Raw genomic sequence first — 17026 nt, 5'->3', positions numbered from 1 at the left:
ACTCGAGTATGATTAGGAAAGAGTATGTAAAAGAGGTTAAAGAGAGAGTAAGCTGAAGCAAATGATATGCAAAGTTTAATCCATGCAGCCCTGCATGTATTTCTCCAAGACCTAGCCCCACAAAAACTACATATCGAAACAGTTTATCCAAATGTAGCCCAAAGATGCTTTGAGATCGAATCCACTCCATGTCTCCATGACTTCATTTGCAACTACACTTACAACTGAAAAAAGCTCAGTTGCAATTTAATTTGCAATTCATATGCATGATCCACGATGCAATTAAATGGTGTAGGATTTGACTGAACATAAATTTAGTTCATTAGCAAATCCCTGATAAAATATATGGTTGCTCACTTGCTCTAAGAAGAAAACAGAAACATGTATTCGTGATTGCTCTAAGAGAGAAAAAAAAACAGAAACATGTATTCAGGACATGAAAGCGGCATTTTGCAAACACGTTCCTTTGCCTTGGTTGGATCCCATCTCCGGTCCAAATCGAAACTAATCAAAGTGGTGTTGAGGTCTGAGACTCACACGACTGACAGATTCGCCCAAGGATCAACACACACATATACACATTGGAGAAGAACACACAGAGGCTTTTTCTGGCACCGCACCTTCGTACCTTTTTTTTCTTATTCAACTCAGCAAACTCGGATGATTACATTGGCTTAAATAGCCACACACGGCTGACACAGCCACTCATCCATTAACTACATGCTCCACTAATAACTCCACTAACACGTTTAGCACTTGCAGACCGATCCTCACGGCTCACGCAAGGCCACACAGCTCGGCTATCTTGATCCATGCATGTAGCCTGCCACTAACTAAACACATAACTCTTGACTAAGTAAACTAGCAATGCATCATGCACTCATCTCCTGGCTTGCCGATCCACTCACGCGCACACACTAACTCTTTATGCTGTTGTTCCGGCCGCTACGCCATGTTGACATGCATACAGCTAGTTCTAACATCATAAACTACTAACTAACAAGATTAGTTCCAACAACGACCATCACCTGCGGCGGCACTACCGTGGAGCTCGGCCAGGGATCCGGCCGACGGCCATGGCGGTCCGCCGCGGCCTCTTCCTGTCCGTACTCGTCGCCCTCCTGCTCCTCGCCGTACCCGGACGCGCGGCGGCCGACGACGCCTCCAGGAGCTACCGCGGCAACGCCGCCTCCCCCGGCTGCTCCAACAAGTTCCAGCTGGTAACTCGTTACTAGCATCCAATCCCCATCCGTTCTCTTCTCCACGAGATCTCTCTGACGCTCCGCTAGCGATTCGAGAATTTAGTCCAACACGATTTCCCGGCGAACAATGTGGGATTTCTCGACATAGATAGCTAACTCTGTTTGATGTCCAATCTGTACCCACCCTTCCATGCTAGTAGTAGGCAAGAAGCAATATCTCTTCCAGTTCAGAACAACACTAATGTGCTCAGGGCTGGGCTAATAGATGGGAACCCTGTTGTGACGTTGGCAGAATCCTACTTGCTTTCTAATGGCCAGCACAAAACAACTTGTATGTAGGAACCAGATATCCTGAGTATAATAATCTTCTGCAACAGCAACCAGTAAATCAACTCGCGATCCTATCTGGGCACACAAAGTAACCCACTCTGGCCAGTAGCAACCCAAAAGTTTTCTCCTGTTACACTTCAGAGTGTATGCAAACACAAGAAAGTGCGCCTAGTCGACAGTCCACCTCAGTTGAACTAATGAAGTAGCACCCCTGTCTGTCTGTCTTGCCAGTTCTGCAAAAAAATGCTGTACACGTTCCTAATACAAGGGCAGCTACCCCTTTTCTATTCTCCACCCTGATTGATATATTTGGCACTATAACCAACAAGTTCCGCAACAAAAGCAGAGATAACACCAAGACTTAGGCCCTGTATTCGTTGACCCACATTTTAAACGGAAGCAATACTACTGTGCCTAGTCCCCCATTCTTTCTCATGCTCCAAATTATCTCCAGGTCAAGGTGAAGAATTGGGTGAACGGAAGTGAAGGCACCACTCTTGTTGGACTAAGCGCAGCATTTGGAGCATCCTTGCCTGCAACTGTCAATGAAGCTCAAAAGGCGTTCTCTGTCCTCACGGATCCTCTTGACTGCTGCTCTAATGTGACTACAAAGGTTCAATTTCGACTCCAATGAAGTAACTTTTTGGTAATCTAGTTGTCTTCACAAGCATATTCTAATCAAATATAATCATTACTGCTGCAGTTAACAAATTCTATTGCTATTGCAACACGTGGAGGATGTCCTTTCACCGCCAAAGCAGAATATGCACAGGCCGCTGGTGCAGCTGGTTTACTGGTTATAAATGACAATGAAGGTATTATTTAAATAAATGGACGGCCTGGAATATTGTAATCTCTGTCATGCTCATGTAGGCATGCCTGATTCTTATTAATCCATTTGGTTAACTTCGTGTTCTCAGAGCTTTATGCGATGGTTTGCAATGAGAATGACACTTCGATTAATGTCACGATCCCTGTCCTAATGATACCACAGTCAGCAGGGAAGAATCTGAAGGATTTGTTGGATCAGGGAGCAAGGGGTAAGTACCTACTCATAATTCTCCATACTAGTGTTGACTTCGTAATATTCTTAATAATACTTATACTTAGCTCCAGTGGTAGAGTTTCTTTACTTAGCTTCTGTTTTTTTGATAAAATGGCTAATTACTTAACAATCGCCTATGTAACTCACTGTGCCCTGCATAATAAATGTTCTCTTGAATGACTAATATAAGTCACAAATTCTGGTGAATTTATTTATGATATACCAGACTATGCATGCTAATAAGAGAATGCTCTTTTACTGCAGTTGAGCTCCAGTTGTATTCGCCAATTCGACCAGTTGTGGAACTTTCAGCAGGCTTCTTATTGATAATGGCTGTAGGAACAATAGTCTGCTCCTCACTTTGGAGTGAATTCGTTGCATGTGAGCAGGTTGATGAGCATTGCAATCAGCTCACACGGCAGGTTCTGACTTCTGTGCCAATCCAAACTATATGACATATTGTTGCTATTTATCTTCTCATGCCATACAAGAATGCATTCAACATTTCTATGGCTACAATCATTGACAAAATTGTAGTAAATGTGGTAAATATGCTGAAACTCAGAACAATGCTTTACCACTAATCAGTAAATCATATACGAAAGATGGACGATTGATGGGTCATTAATAAGACTGTAATATAGAATATAATGTTGCCGTTTGATTCTGTGCTATTCTACAGACGTTTTTGCCCTGACTTTACAGCATTTCTGCATTTGTTAAAAAAACTATCTTGTTTTGGGGCAAGCTTGCTACATACAAATAATTCTCAAAAAAAATCTGTTTTATTGATTTTGTTTCTAGCTAACGAGTAGTAATTTTTGAGTTTTAATCACTTCGTTAAGTTGTTCACATATAAATTTCGTCATTTCAAACTAAGCAGGAAGGACCTAATTCTGGAACAAACCACAGACAAGAAAAGGAAATATTTGGAATCAGCGCCAAGGGAGCTGCTGTTTTTATTGTAGTAGCTTCGGTTTTTCTTCTCCTCCTGTTCTACCTAATGTCGTCTTGGGTCACCTGGGTGCTGATTGTGTTCTTCTGCATTGGTGGTATTGAGGTATTTTCTTGTATATTCTATAGCTTACACTTTTTCAATCACATGGCCTGGTTATTTGTACAGATGCTTCTACCGGTGCTTGGTTATTGAAACGTTTATTTGGTTTCTTATATTTCTTTTGAGAGATATAAAGTTATGAGTTTGCTTGTGGTTTGTGTCTTGCAGGGTATGCATAGTTGCTTGGTGACAATATTCTCTAGGTAACACCTGAAGAGTTTGAAATTAACAAGTTGGTCAATACTCTTTATCTATTTATCTCCTCATTGATTGCCTCTTTTACAGGATTTTCAAGGAGTGGGGACAAAAAACTGTAGAAGTCCCCTTTCTTGGGGAAGTCTTGACTTTGTCTGTTGGAATACTACCGTTTTGTACGGTCTTTGCCATTCTATGGGTCGTTTATCGGCGTTCTTCATTTGCTTGGATAGGCCAAGACATCCTTGTAAGATGAATCGATGATCATTCTTGTGTTCTCTTGCTATGTTTATCTTTATTGGGTGTTCGGATGAGAGTTATTTTTTGATGACCACTCCCTTAGTTGTATACACTCCACATTTTGATTCAGAAGGAAGTGAAAGGCAGTAGGTTAATCTCTTTAAAAGAGTTAGATATTGGATTTTTTTTCTTCCTTTTTTTGGAAATGCGTTGTGTAATTGGTTGCACACTTAATGATATGTACTTAATTTTGCATTTAAATTAGTTGCACACTTAGTACGTTGGCACTAGGATGCTTAGGTTCACATGTTAGTTCCACTGTGGACTAGAGATGGAGATCAGAAGTAAAAAAGTGTTGACCAGATATCTTCAGTTTACACCTATGATTCGCTGGATTTAGGATGAGATCACATATTCTGTTTCTAAGCTTGATACTATATGAAAAGAGATGCATGTCATTCGAGAGCTAATGATAACAGTGTATTTGGAAATGCACTGTTTCTAAGCTTGATACTATATGAAAAGAGCTATCAGTTTGCCGACCTTTTTTAATATCTTGATACTAGGATGTGTGGTTAACTCCCTGAATAAGTGAACTTCATCTGCTTGCCGACATTTTTTAATATTTTGATACTTGGGTTGTTAAATTTCTTGGCATGTAATGTTCTAAAAGCTTGCACGTGACCTTTGCAAAATTAAGTACATATCATTAACCACACATTCTGTGTATTTGTCCCAGGGTATTTGCAAAATTAAGTACATATCATTAACCATGCATTCTGTGTATTTGTCGCAGGGTATCTGCTTGATGATAACAGTGCTTCAGATGGCGCGCTTACCTAATATCAGGGTATTGGCATGTCTTTTTCCAGTGATTGTCGTCAAGTAACAGCTTTATGGATTCTACATGTATCAGAAGTATCTAAGACTATCTTTGCAGGTTGCATCAGCTCTTCTTAGTGCTGCATTTGTGTATGACATCTTCTGGGTCTTCATTTCTCCTCTTATATTCCATAAGAGTGTCATGATTGCAGTAAGTGCATCGTTGACCTTTACGTTTACACTAAGACTTGCTATCAGTTACGCATTAATTGTACAATTTGTACAGTAGATTTTCCAGTAAAGTCAATCAAATAATCTTGCAACTATGTGATGAAGCCATTTTCAATATAAGATATATTTAGTGTGAACTGTTATGATCTAATTTGGTGCTCTTATGACCCATATCGTTGAGGCAAATGTGCACAGTTGAAACTGTAGTGAAATGCTCAGAACATATGCTTCTTCTGTGATATATAGTTCGATGTTATATAGATTATTATCCACCAAGTGCTCGTGTTTAGTAACCTAGCGCTCTGTCATTCTTTTTGGGCTTTGACTTGTGATTGAGTTAAAGTTACTCACCATTTTATGAAAACTCCCAGGTTGCTAGTGGTGACAGCTCAGGGGAAGCAATTCCAATGCTCCTAAGGATACCTCGTTTCTTTGATCCATGGGGTGGCTATGACATGATTGGCTTTGGTGACATAATTTTCCCTGGATTGCTTGTTGCATTCAGCTACAGGTACTCTATGTGTTGGATTCTGCATACTCTAAAATATAGAGAACCGTGGTCCGACTGGTATACCCACCGGTTTAACCACTGAACAGACTGTTGCTGGTTTAGTGACCGGTCCAGTTTTGAAACCTACTGTTTGGAGCATGGTATCGGTATGGTTAGTGAGGTGTAGCTGCTGGGATAGGTGGGCATTTTGTAACAAGTCAGTCCAAAACCGAAGTTGTTTTTTTGTGGAATGATCAGACACAAAGCTTGTCCAAGGTGTGTCCAAGATGGACATTTAACAAACAGAGCTTTACTGGTGTGACACTAAACCACAGCAACTAGTGATGGCCTGGGGAACATTGCGGACATTTAACAACCAGAGCTTTACTCTGTTTTGATTACCTGATGTGTAATCTTTATTTTATCAAATTTCATTTTGGTTTTACATTCATTTCTAAATGATACACCATCACTTCCGTGTGCGATGCAGATTTGACAGGGCAGGCAAAAAGGGTATCTTAAATGGATATTTCATGTGGTTGACGGTGGGATATGCTGTTGGTAAGTGCTTGATTCATACTGTTCTCCATTATATTTCTGTCGAACGGTTAGATGCTAGCGCTATATGGTGTGTCTCTTGTGGTATTGCTTATGCTCATATACTCCCAATAGTTGTGTGGATTGTGTGTAAGACTGCAGAGCTCAGATTTTGTTCACACCCTGATGCAGGCCTTTTCCTTACCTATCTTGCGCTCTTCCTAATGGACGGGCACGGTCAACCAGCGTTGCTATACCTAGTTCCATGTACATTAGGTAATTTCATATATACATCCATCTTAACTTACTCCCTTTGCTGTATGCGCGATTGATGAGTATATCATTTGTTTTCGTACCAGGGCTTATTGTTGTGCTTGGTTGGATAAGAGGTGAACTGCCTGACTTGTGGAACTACGGGAGAAGATCGGAGAATTTAGTCGAACAAGTTTGAAAAAGTATTAGTAATGTGACACAGTTTGTACTCAAAAGTTATGCTGAGAGACATCCTTTTGATATAATTAATGGATGGGATATGAACATCAAATACTCTATACTGTGTCTTTATGAGAAGTGTGATGTTTCTGTTTTAGAGAATGCATCCAAATTTTTGTGCAACCGAAGTGCCAAAAATACTCAAGAAATCAGATGAAAATACTGTATATATGCCTACCAGGTTACAAAATTTCAATTTCCGTGTCACGAATTTCCAGTTCCAAATTCCATAATATACATGGTCAATGCTGTTGGCTTGGAATGACAAGAACAAATGTGTTGTATTTACTACAACAAAAGAACCCAGAAGGTAAATGGCATGTTGGGCATCTGCGTTGCATGTAAATTATTGGGTAAGATGAACAAACACAACCATCATACAAGAACAATTCAAAATGCACAACAGGGAACAACGCATACAATATTGTGCATGCTTATATTGTCACGCATTTGCAACTACATGAAAATGAACCATCATACTAGAACAAAGTTCTCCAGAATAAAATGACAGAAGAAGCACTCACAATTTGGAAATTTTATATTACCACTGTCATCAGGTGTTTCAACCATACAGAAATTGAACATGAAGAACTAACACAAGTCTCTTCCGAACTGTACAATTTTTGTTCTTTACAGAAACCAAACCAAAAGCATCATCATCCAGTCATCATCATCATCAACTCCCCACACATCTATCTGTACAGAGGGGGGTCAAAAGGAGACATCTGTTGCGACAAAAACCAGTAGATGCGCCACACCAGGAATCCTTCCTGCACTAAACCAATCATCTTCCTCACTTTTTATACAATTTGGGATGGATACCGTCCTTGTCATCGACAGTTAGACATTATGGCGACTCCGGGCCTGCTGGTTGGTTACTCTACAAACTTCCCATCATGGAACTCTCTCCGGCCATCTTGTCGTTGGGATTATCATCCTCTTCGTAGCCGAGGGGCTCCCTGCTGGCAACTGCCCCGCCATCCAGAGGCATGTGGATGCAGATCCCGTTGGGAAATGGTTCCTGGATTTCATTTGTGGTATTAGAGCACTTTGCACCAAGGGGCGATATCGCATAAATAAACACACTGGTACTGAAGTGTAAATTATTACCTGGTTTCCAGTCTCTGGCCCATTGGAATGGAAAAGAATGGGGCGGCATCTCTTGTCCTCGTTCATCAAACTTGAATTCTGAAAATGTGAGATAAGTGCGTTCCTTCCCTGTATCCTACCATAAGCCAATGAGGCTACTTTCTCGCTGTTAAACTTCTCCCATTTCTTCCCATTGAACGCCTGCAAATTGAAGACATGCATAAAAGTGACCTTTCAAGCTACACAGATAATTTAACCAGCAAACTTAGGCTGCACTGCCAATAAAAACCCACCTGGTAGAAAGATATAATGTGCACAGGGGATATCATGTTAATGAACGCATAGCCGACATTGCATTTGTTCTGCAGGGAGAAGTGGAAAAATAATTATTACATTGCCAGGGTATCCAAATAATAAGTCCTTGAAAACAACAGTGGTTATATGTAAATATACTACCTTGAAATCAATTGGCAGGTAGAAGAAGTCATATGTTCCTTTGTGGAGCTCATCGATTGCAGCTAAAAGCATTTTAGATGTATACCTATCGAATTCAGGAAAAACCAAATGAGGAAAACTAACAAGCAAATAAAGATCACAAAACGAAACACAACATGGAAACTGCATACTTGTTTGGAATGTTTTTAATCATCAATGTTGTCCGAGTATCCTCCCCTTTACGGATCTTCTCCAAATCAAGCTGATACTGCTTTTTGCTATCTGCTTGGAACACGCTGCTGTCAACCCGGCGGTTACGGCCACGGTCCATTGAGCTGTCAAGTCCGAAATAACCAGGCCCTTGATATGTAGGATTCCCAAAGAAAGGTTGGCTCAACCTTGGTGATGACAGTATTGGCCTGAAGTTAGCTGAGTTATTATCTGACAGGCTTCCACTTAGAGAAGAAACAGGATTTAGAGAAGCACGAGAAGCCATGTTCATCATGAGGCCTCCCCCATTTCGGTTAGTACCAATGTTCCCAATATTCCCAAACCTAACTTGATTCATAAAAGACGTCTCGGGCGATTCAGGTAAAAATCCAAAGTGACTCTCGAATGGAGCACCTGAAGGGGCAGACCCAACATGATGACGGTTTTGATCTGACGATCCAAACAATGAAGCCTGGCGACTACCATACAAGTAGCCTTGACCCTGAGGGCGGCTACTAGATGACATTGCATGACCAATTGATGGTGGGCGCCACATTGACGATTGAGAATGTTCCGGATAAGGCTTTGGGCTACCCCACAGAAACTCAGGCCCTGTTAAAGTCCCGGGACTTGAGCTCATATGCTCACTTTTGTGATCTTGATATGACTGAGAATGCTGAAATGCAGCACCAAGGGAGTGGTTGCTGTTTGAGAATACTTGATCATATTTAGACCAGTTGCTATCCTTCCCGATGGGTGCAATCTTCATAGCATTTGACATCATTGAAGGGGAGATTCCAATAGGGCTCATTCCATTTCCAGTAGGTGAATTGTTAAATGCTTGCAACAAATTGCTATCGGTTGGACTGCCATATTGAGCCCATACGCCTGTCAAGAGATCATGAGTTTTAGTTCTAAGCAGGTGTTTGGAAGAATAATGATGAAGTGAGGATAACAAGACTTGGAACTAATACAGTAAATGTACCAGGAGGAGAATTAGCCATAGGCGATCCAACATGAGGATTCCTATATCCTCTGGGTTCATCTTGTTCAAGTTCATGACCAAGCTGTTGTACCAAGCTAAATCAAAAGAAAACAATAAAAAAGAATCACATCAGATTGGTACATGTCGAATACAAATAACTGCAAAATTGTGATGTCTGAAACTCAAGGAACATCTCTAGAGGAGCAAACAGGCATATCTACAGCTTAAACAATATACAGTTAAATAACTACGGGAGTATGAAGGGTTTCACTAACATAGCAATAACCAATAACTACTAAGGGAAAACCTCAAAATGGAAAATTGACATTGCCATGGTCATGCCAAATGATGAAAACTTGATACACGTTAGTACTAGTTGTATAGCAGATAAATAAAATGTAGCTACAGCACACACAACTTATCCAGGAAGATTGAAAGAAACTGGGCACAGAAACAACGAATTTAGGTGCAAGCATACCTTCTGCGTGTTCCACCAGGGCGACTTGGCTCCAATTTGATGCGTTTTCCCGCAATCTCGCTCTTATTCAGTGAGCGAAGAGCAGCTTCTGCTGCCCTCACATCATAGAACTCAATAAACTTATGGTGTTTTTTGTTAGGCGTCTCTCTTATCTGCAAACAGAAATCAAACATCATCAGCTTGAATACCGAAAGGAATACCTGTTTTTTCATGAAAGAACTTCATTCAGGGGAAACTTGGGAGTAGCATCCTGACCTCCTTCACTTCCCCATATGCTCCGAAAATTTGGCGAACTTCTTCATTAGAAACAGATGGATCTAAGTTGAAAATAACAAGAGTTCCCTGGTTTAAATCTTTGTCGGATGGATTCTCCTGCAAAATCAACATGGTGGTCATTTTCAAGGAGTGCTTTCGTGAGCAAAGGTCTAAGGGTGTAAAAGAGAAACATAGCAAACCTTTGGGATAGAAAAATGTATGTCCAGCTTTCTCCTCCTCAGAGGCTTATTCTGCAATGAACGCATTGCACCACGAGCAGCTCGGATATCGAAATAAGATATCATTACAAAGCCCCTATGCTTTGTTGCAGTGTAAAGGGTTCGAATATCCCCAAATTGCTGAAAGAAATGACAATAAATGAGCACTGTGAAGACCAATTCAGGTTCATCAAGTGAAGATGACAATAATGAACACTGTTAAAGCCTAACAGCATACTAGCAGATGAGAAGGTGTCAAGATCATCAATGCCCTATGCATAGTTGTTCAGTTATACAGGATAGACATACTGCTTAGTAGAAGGAACAAATCGGGCTGGCAATACAATTAAAAGTACTCCGTAGTAAAAAATATCTAATTTGCAGTGGGGTTAATAATACCTCAAACAGAGAGCGCAGCTCGGAGTCCTCAACATTGCTATTAATGTTCCTGACAAACAATGTCCTTGAAGGGTGCTCCCCAAAGGGATGCTCCCCAGCCACAGCCCCAGGACTGTTTGAGAGGCCGAAATTGTTGTTGACCCCATTGCTGCCTCTGAGCCCATCCCCGATGCTGGTGTTCCCCAGACCAGACGTGATGCTCTCCAGAGGGTCCGAGTCAAGCTCCATGCCCCCTCCACTGCCAAACACATCAAACTCCTCCAGCTCCTCGGCAGGGTTGTTTGGCTGCGCAGCCGACGGCTCGATCTCGTTTGTGATCCCCGCGAAAAGGTCGTCTTCATCAGGCAGCAAGTCGTCGATTTGCCGGAGATCAAAGTCGAACTTGTAGTCATCGTTCCCTAGAGGATCATGGTCGAAGTCCTTGAGCTTTGCAGAGGCGTCGTCCATCACCAGAGGTGTGCCATGCGCAGAATCAGGAGAGATTACTGAAAGAAAACAGAGCACACGCGGTCAGGAGTAGCAACAGAAACATAATTCTGAGATTAGCAAGATTTCTGGCACACTAAATCTGAGATTAGTCAACAACAAGATGGTGTTTCCTTTTTCATACACCCGGTTTGCGGATAATCACTACTAGCTCTCGCCTCTTGGTAGCCCGACCGCAGGTCTGCCGGAAACCAGGGTGTTTGTGCAATAATGCTAACAAGCAACTGTGACGTTGGTACTCAAGAAAGATGATGCCCATAAACAAGGCTAGAGATAAAACACGGGAGTGTACATTTTTCATGCGGAAGAACAGGCAGCGAGGTGGAGAAGATGCTTGTGTCGCCGCTGAGGCCATTGCGCGCGTTGGACTGCGGCGCCGGAGGGACTCCCCACGGGTTGCTGCTGCCCGCCGTCTGCCGCTTCTTGACCGTGAGCGGCACCGCAAAACCTAATAAGTAAGACAAAGTCAAAAGGCAGAGGTTCAGACAATGGACGAGCAGGTAGCTGCAAAGCAGTGTATGCGGGGGGGGATTGGTACCTGGTGGACTGAACGGGGCCGGCGACCGAGGGTCCATCACCGCATTCGTCGCCGAGGAGGGGCGGGTACCTGCAAGAGCGAGCAAGCAGAGATACGGAGCTGATTTTAGCATTCGAATTCGAGTCCCCTTACATGTAAACAGGTAATAATATTCCCGTCCGCGCGCGGATGAATGACGAGCGCGCGAGTGATTGGACGCCTGGGCGGGCGGGCGGGGAAAGGCTCAGTGTGAATCAACAGCTAGTAGAAACTACTAGGTAACCTCTGTCTCATCAGAAGTGGGTTGGAGCGGCGATGAATGAATTCGGTGGAAAACGGCGGGCGGGCGAGGGAGGGGGAAGACGCAACGCAAGGCAAGCGAACCGGGTCAACCAGGGGATGAGTGTATTCCGGAAGTGGATAAGCACGAAGCAACGGAAGTTTGACTTGGCGAGAAGAGCGGCGGCGCCAAGGAAACCCGGCCTTGCCACGATCATGAATCTACAGCAGCTCGGATTCATGGAGGCAGCCGCGGATTAAGCCCTAGGCAGTAGTAACCGAACGAGAACGATCACGGCCGCGCTAAACCCAGGAAGAACCGGCGGCGGCGCGGAGGAGGAGGAGGAGGAGGAGGGAGGAGCAACTGACCTCGCGCGCGCGCGGCTCCTCCGTCGGGGTGTGGGGAAACCCTAGCCGCCCTGAGAAATCTCCGTCCGTGCTTGCGTTGGTTCGCGATGTATGGGAAGAAGAGAAGAAGAAGAGGGGAAAGGAAAGAGAAAGAGAAAGAGAAAGCCCAAATCTTGTCTTGCGCTCTCTTCTCTCCTCTCTCTTTCCTTTTTTTATATACTAGTAAGTATGCACGTGCACGCACGTCTTCATTTGCTGTTAATATATACGCTAAATTTATTCAGCCATAAAATTAACGTATGACATGTTGTAGCAGCTCGAACTGCAATCATATACACTTTTATACAGATAAAATCTTCTTACATTTACCATGCAATTATACTTACAACTTTTAGGCAACACATTTTTTTCGAGAATACATCCTAAAAGGGGTATGATCATATAGAAGAAAGGCCAAAGACAATCGGTATAATGCCAAAAAGGTTACAACTTCACACCACGATACAACGCCAACAAGGACACAACTCCACTCCACGATGCAACGTCAAGAGGCAAACAAAAACACCATGTACAAACCAGATAATAAACGGCTCGCCTTGCCAACATCCAACAAAGAATGACAAGAGGATCACATGGCTTCCAAACCGAGTCACAAACCAAAAAAGACACACCGTAGCACGACTTCGACTCATGTGCCTAGAGGAGTCGGTGAGGAGGAGGCAGCCTGACAGACTCCGGGAAGTCGCCCAACAAGATGTGACGCTATGTCGTACGTTGCGCCTTGGAAGCACAAGCCTAGGGCTATGGCCAACACCGGCGGTGCATAAATGCCTCCAACTCCAATTGTCACATTGGCCACTCCCCTCATGGCCTAGACGACGTCTTCCAGAAGATGATGACACCGTGGTGCCGCAACCGCCTGGTCTGGTGACCCGACCTAGGGTTTTCCACTGCATCCGAGGGGAGGCATGGTGAAGACAATGAACACGTCCATGAACACGCTTCCGAGAAGGAAAACGGCGCGGGCATCGCCGCGTTCAGCCAGCCACCGTCGAGCAGGGCTTTCACCCCGGCCAAACACCGTCACCATGACATCTATCGCCAATCTATCACATTTTTTCTGGCCAAAAACATTGTTTGTGGGTGCACATGCATAAAGTGTCATAAAACAAAGTAAATCAGTAAGAAAGTACTAACCATTTTGATTGGGTATCATCCTATTTCATTAAAGCCATCTATTTAAAAATTAAGATCGGTAATTAAAAAAAATCAATATTGTTCTTTAATGCAACATTTGACACATCAGAATTTCCAACTTTGTAATACCTACTTATGAAGACATGAAGAATTTTAGAAATCAATAAAAATAAATATATTGGGATAGATTGGTTAGAAAAAATATAACATTCGAATGGAAAATTCAAGTACAATAGTTATATATGTTGTAAAGGGAGGAACATATTTTTGCACTCTCACCTTTATATCTCTAGAGCGGACTACTTTTGTCGTGCATTGGAGGCATGATGCAAACCACGACGAAGAATCAGTTGGATTTGGATCCAAATAGAGTTCTTCCGACTCCAGAAACAAAAAATAACTCCTTCGAAGTGCAAAACTACCTCTTTGCATGATGCTCATCTTCTGTTGTATTAATATGTGGAAATTGAAGCAACTTCAGTTAGTATGGAAGGTGAAATTGTGAAATGGTGAACTGGATGGACAATTTAAATAGAGATCTACATGATAGCCTGTTGTAAAGGAACATTACTTAAGATGAGCTAACATCAACATAGTTAAATATGTACATCAACATGAATAGGATTTGGTCAATGCTGGTGGTCGCCCTCTAGTTGCTGATAGATAGGCAATCACATGATAAATGTTAATTCGAAGAGGATTGATCAGATGCAGTTTAACATCAAACATAGTTAAATATATACAGCACTATGAATAGCACAAGGAAATTGCTCCAATTAAAGAAGCAAGAACAGTACATTTTAATGGTCCATCAGAATGTTTTCCCTGTCTGAATTTCGAAAGCAAAAAGAGAACCAAATTGATGGCTGAACTAAAATGACTGCAAAATTGAGAGAAACTGCTAAGGCATATCAAGAACAGTACATTTTAATGGTCCATCAGAATGTTTTCCTTATCTGAATTTTGAAAGCAAAAAAATAGAACCAAATTGATGGCTGAATTAAAATGACTGCAAAATTGAGAAAAACTGCTAAGGCATATTATCTCAGGTCTTGTTATTTCAATATGAATGTCTAAGGAACTAACACTGAATTCGTCATTCGCAATCGTAGAAGCATAGGCTCTATTTGACATCATAAACTCAAATATGTTTCAGAGTTGTATCTTACCCTTTCTTCTAAGATAAGAAGACTATAAAGAGAAGTACACTTACAGGAAAAAAGACCGTGATTATCCCAAAATGCTTAATCTTCCCATTTTCTCCATGTATGGACCTACGGTCATCCAAAGAGCCAGCATGGATGTTAGTACTTCGTAATTCATGAGTATGAGGTGCACAAAGGAAGCATCACTTGACATTCATGCCTGACAAATGTGGAACCGTGGAACACAATATAAACATGATAAAGGGCAAAAGCCTTGAACACAGCCTCGTCAATTTTCATAAGTAAGCTCTTCATAGAAAGGAAATTAATCAAATGTTATGCTATCTTCGTCTAGCTGCGAAGTGGCCACATATGCAACCATTAGATGGTTGCTTTACGAACTATTAATTTCAAAATAGCGAAAGTGATGATAGGTAGATTATCCTTACAGGTTGTGAACCGAGATGTTGAGCATGTTGGACTCTAGCGATTGCACAAGAAAGTAGAATATGAACTGCGACCAATCTGCTAGTGCAGGCTAACCTTGCTCATGCAGGCGGGCTTAGCTTTGGGGGGCAACGGCTGCAGAGGCGGGCGGAGACATCTAGGCCGACGCCTACGCGCCAGGACGGGGTGGCGGCGGATCATGCCGACATCAGATTGAACATGCTCCGGTGGGGAGCGCAGCAGGCCGGTGAGGAGCGCTGCCAGCCGACCCGCCGGCGAGGCGCATGATCTGGCCGGGTGGTGTGGGAGAGGCGCCGAGAGCACGGCGGGGAGAGCGGCGGCGGTAGCCAGCGAGGAGGAGCAGATTAGGGAAGGAGTGGAAGAGGCGAAAGAGAGAAACCGTCGGGAGCTGTATTTTTGGGTGGGACGAAGTGATTTTTTCTCTAGCACAGAGGAGATTACGGGATAGATCGCGTGATTTGGGGAGGGAGAACAACTGATTGTCAACCGTGGGATACACACCGATGAACGGTTCAGATTTAATTTTCCTACGGTACTTCGTGCTTTTATAAGTAGTAGAGATGAGAAATAATAATTATATGGAGCTTAATTTTAGTAGTCGAAGCAATTGGTAGTGGACGCCAGGAAAATTATCTATCTATCCACTCGGGAAATAAAAATAATCTACTAGATAATAAAAAAATCGTCTGGGAAGGAGTAGTGGGATGGATAGGGACAGCTATGATGATTGAGGCCAGTCCTTTCGTACCGTCCTCTGCTGCTCACTCTCCGATGACAGGTGGGGCCGGGTACGACTGGCGGCCCACCTGTAGCCTGGCTAGCGTCTCAGCAGCGTGTCGGTTAGCGCGCCCGCTAGTGGCCAGCGGCCTCACGGGAGGCCCACAGAGCTCCGAGTGGTGGGGCCACGAGCCCGTTCCTGGCGCCTGGGCCCGCGTCGTCAGCGAGGAGACCGGTCTGGACGCGCTCGTGGCCGTCCGTGCGTGGGGGCCTGGGGGGGCAGCAGCATAGGCTGCATTGGAATTCCGCCTCGCGTCCGCTTTACCATCACCGCTACTACTTCTCCTCCCAAGGCAAAGAGAAAAAGGAAACCATCTTTTAACACACACACCGGAAAATGCATTTCGGCTTATTAGTTTTCCTCCAAAGCTTGTGTGAGAACATAGAATGTTCATATGCACACGTTAAATTTTATTTCCAATTTTTTTTAATATATTTTTGAGATGTAATATTTATGCATTTTCAATAATTGGTTCAGATGCACCTGCGAGCAAAAACACCACCTCCCACACACACCCCTCTTTTCTCCCCATTCTAATAAGGTTTTTTTTTAATTCAAAGAATTTTCGAAAGGAATTAATAAACGATTCCAATCCATTAGAATTTCTCAGAATGAAACTCTAAATATGAATTGCTTTTCTGCACTTTAATCATATATAAGAGTTCTTCTAGCAAGAGGTTTGACCAAACCTCTTGAAAAAATTCTTACATGTCCATGCCAACTATAACATGCACTCCGTTTATAAAGTATTTCTGCCTTTTTTCCACCAGCGCAATCTAATGCATTCGTCTTGAGTTCTCATCAATTCCATTAAAATCCCACTTGCCACAATAGCTACTGTGTTTCTTTCATATTACTATGTTTTCCAATTACCGCAAACCAAAGAGAACTTAAAGCTCTAGTGCATTTTCTCTCTGATATTGTATTAATAACCATCAACGGTATTACAAAGAGCTCTAAAAGTCATAAATAGATCCTTATTCCTCGAAAGAAATAGATCATTGGGCCACCAAGACTAGAGCGGGATGAATGCGCGCCGATGTCCTGGCCTCTCCCTAACAAGAGACGGACAAAACTTGTCGTGTTAGAGTTTGATGT

At 42.8% G+C, this 17026-nt stretch overlaps 2 protein-coding genes and 1 long non-coding RNA gene across 5 annotated transcripts; 1 reads left to right on the top strand and 2 right to left on the bottom strand.

The window, feature by feature from the left end:
• Positions 1–1069: 1069 nt before the first annotated feature.
• LOC124684971 (signal peptide peptidase-like 2) lies at positions 1070–6711 on the top strand. Of its 2 annotated transcripts, XM_047219235.1 has the most exons (14): positions 1070–1220; positions 1987–2145; positions 2236–2347; positions 2453–2572; positions 2842–2999; positions 3461–3637; positions 3803–3837; positions 3920–4076; positions 4866–4919; positions 5010–5102; positions 5494–5633; positions 6103–6173; positions 6342–6425; positions 6509–6711. In XM_047219235.1, the coding sequence occupies exons 1-14, from the start codon at positions 1077–1079 to the stop codon at positions 6598–6600; spliced, it is 1596 nt and encodes a 531-aa protein (XP_047075191.1). In that variant the 5' UTR covers positions 1070–1076; the 3' UTR covers positions 6601–6711. The 2 variants fall into 2 exon arrangements, with proteins under 2 accessions (XP_047075191.1, XP_047075192.1); XM_047219236.1 differs by lacking the exon at positions 3461–3637.
• A 435-nt stretch (positions 6712–7146) lies between these two features.
• Positions 7147–11786, bottom strand: LOC124684970 (protein MEI2-like 2). Its single transcript, XM_047219233.1, has 12 exons — positions 11735–11786; positions 11489–11644; positions 10711–11195; positions 10294–10452; positions 10094–10210; positions 9839–9990; positions 9361–9455; positions 8357–9263; positions 8187–8271; positions 8024–8092; positions 7752–7931; positions 7147–7662 (listed from the first exon to the last, which is right to left on the bottom strand). Exons 1-12 carry the CDS (start codon positions 11769–11771, stop codon positions 7522–7524), a joined length of 2583 nt encoding a protein of 860 aa, XP_047075189.1. The 5' UTR covers positions 11772–11786; the 3' UTR covers positions 7147–7521.
• Positions 11787–12760: 974 nt separating this feature from the next.
• Positions 12761–15303, bottom strand: LOC124667878. 2 transcript variants are annotated; one of them, XR_006991446.1, is made up of 3 exons: positions 15226–15303; positions 14751–14811; positions 12761–13981 (listed from the first exon to the last, which is right to left on the bottom strand). It is a non-coding gene; the product is annotated as an uncharacterized LOC124667878 (long non-coding RNA). The 2 variants fall into 2 exon arrangements; XR_006991444.1 differs by having other exon boundaries at positions 12761–14811.
• Positions 15304–17026: the final 1723 nt, after the last annotated feature.

The sequence above is a fragment of the Lolium rigidum genome, chromosome 1 (genome assembly GCF_022539505.1).
Source record: "Lolium rigidum isolate FL_2022 chromosome 1, APGP_CSIRO_Lrig_0.1, whole genome shotgun sequence".
Taxonomy (NCBI): domain Eukaryota; kingdom Viridiplantae; phylum Streptophyta; class Magnoliopsida; order Poales; family Poaceae; genus Lolium; species Lolium rigidum.
The sequence above is the reverse complement of the archived record's forward strand: the minus strand, read 5'-3'. Positions and strand labels throughout refer to the sequence as shown.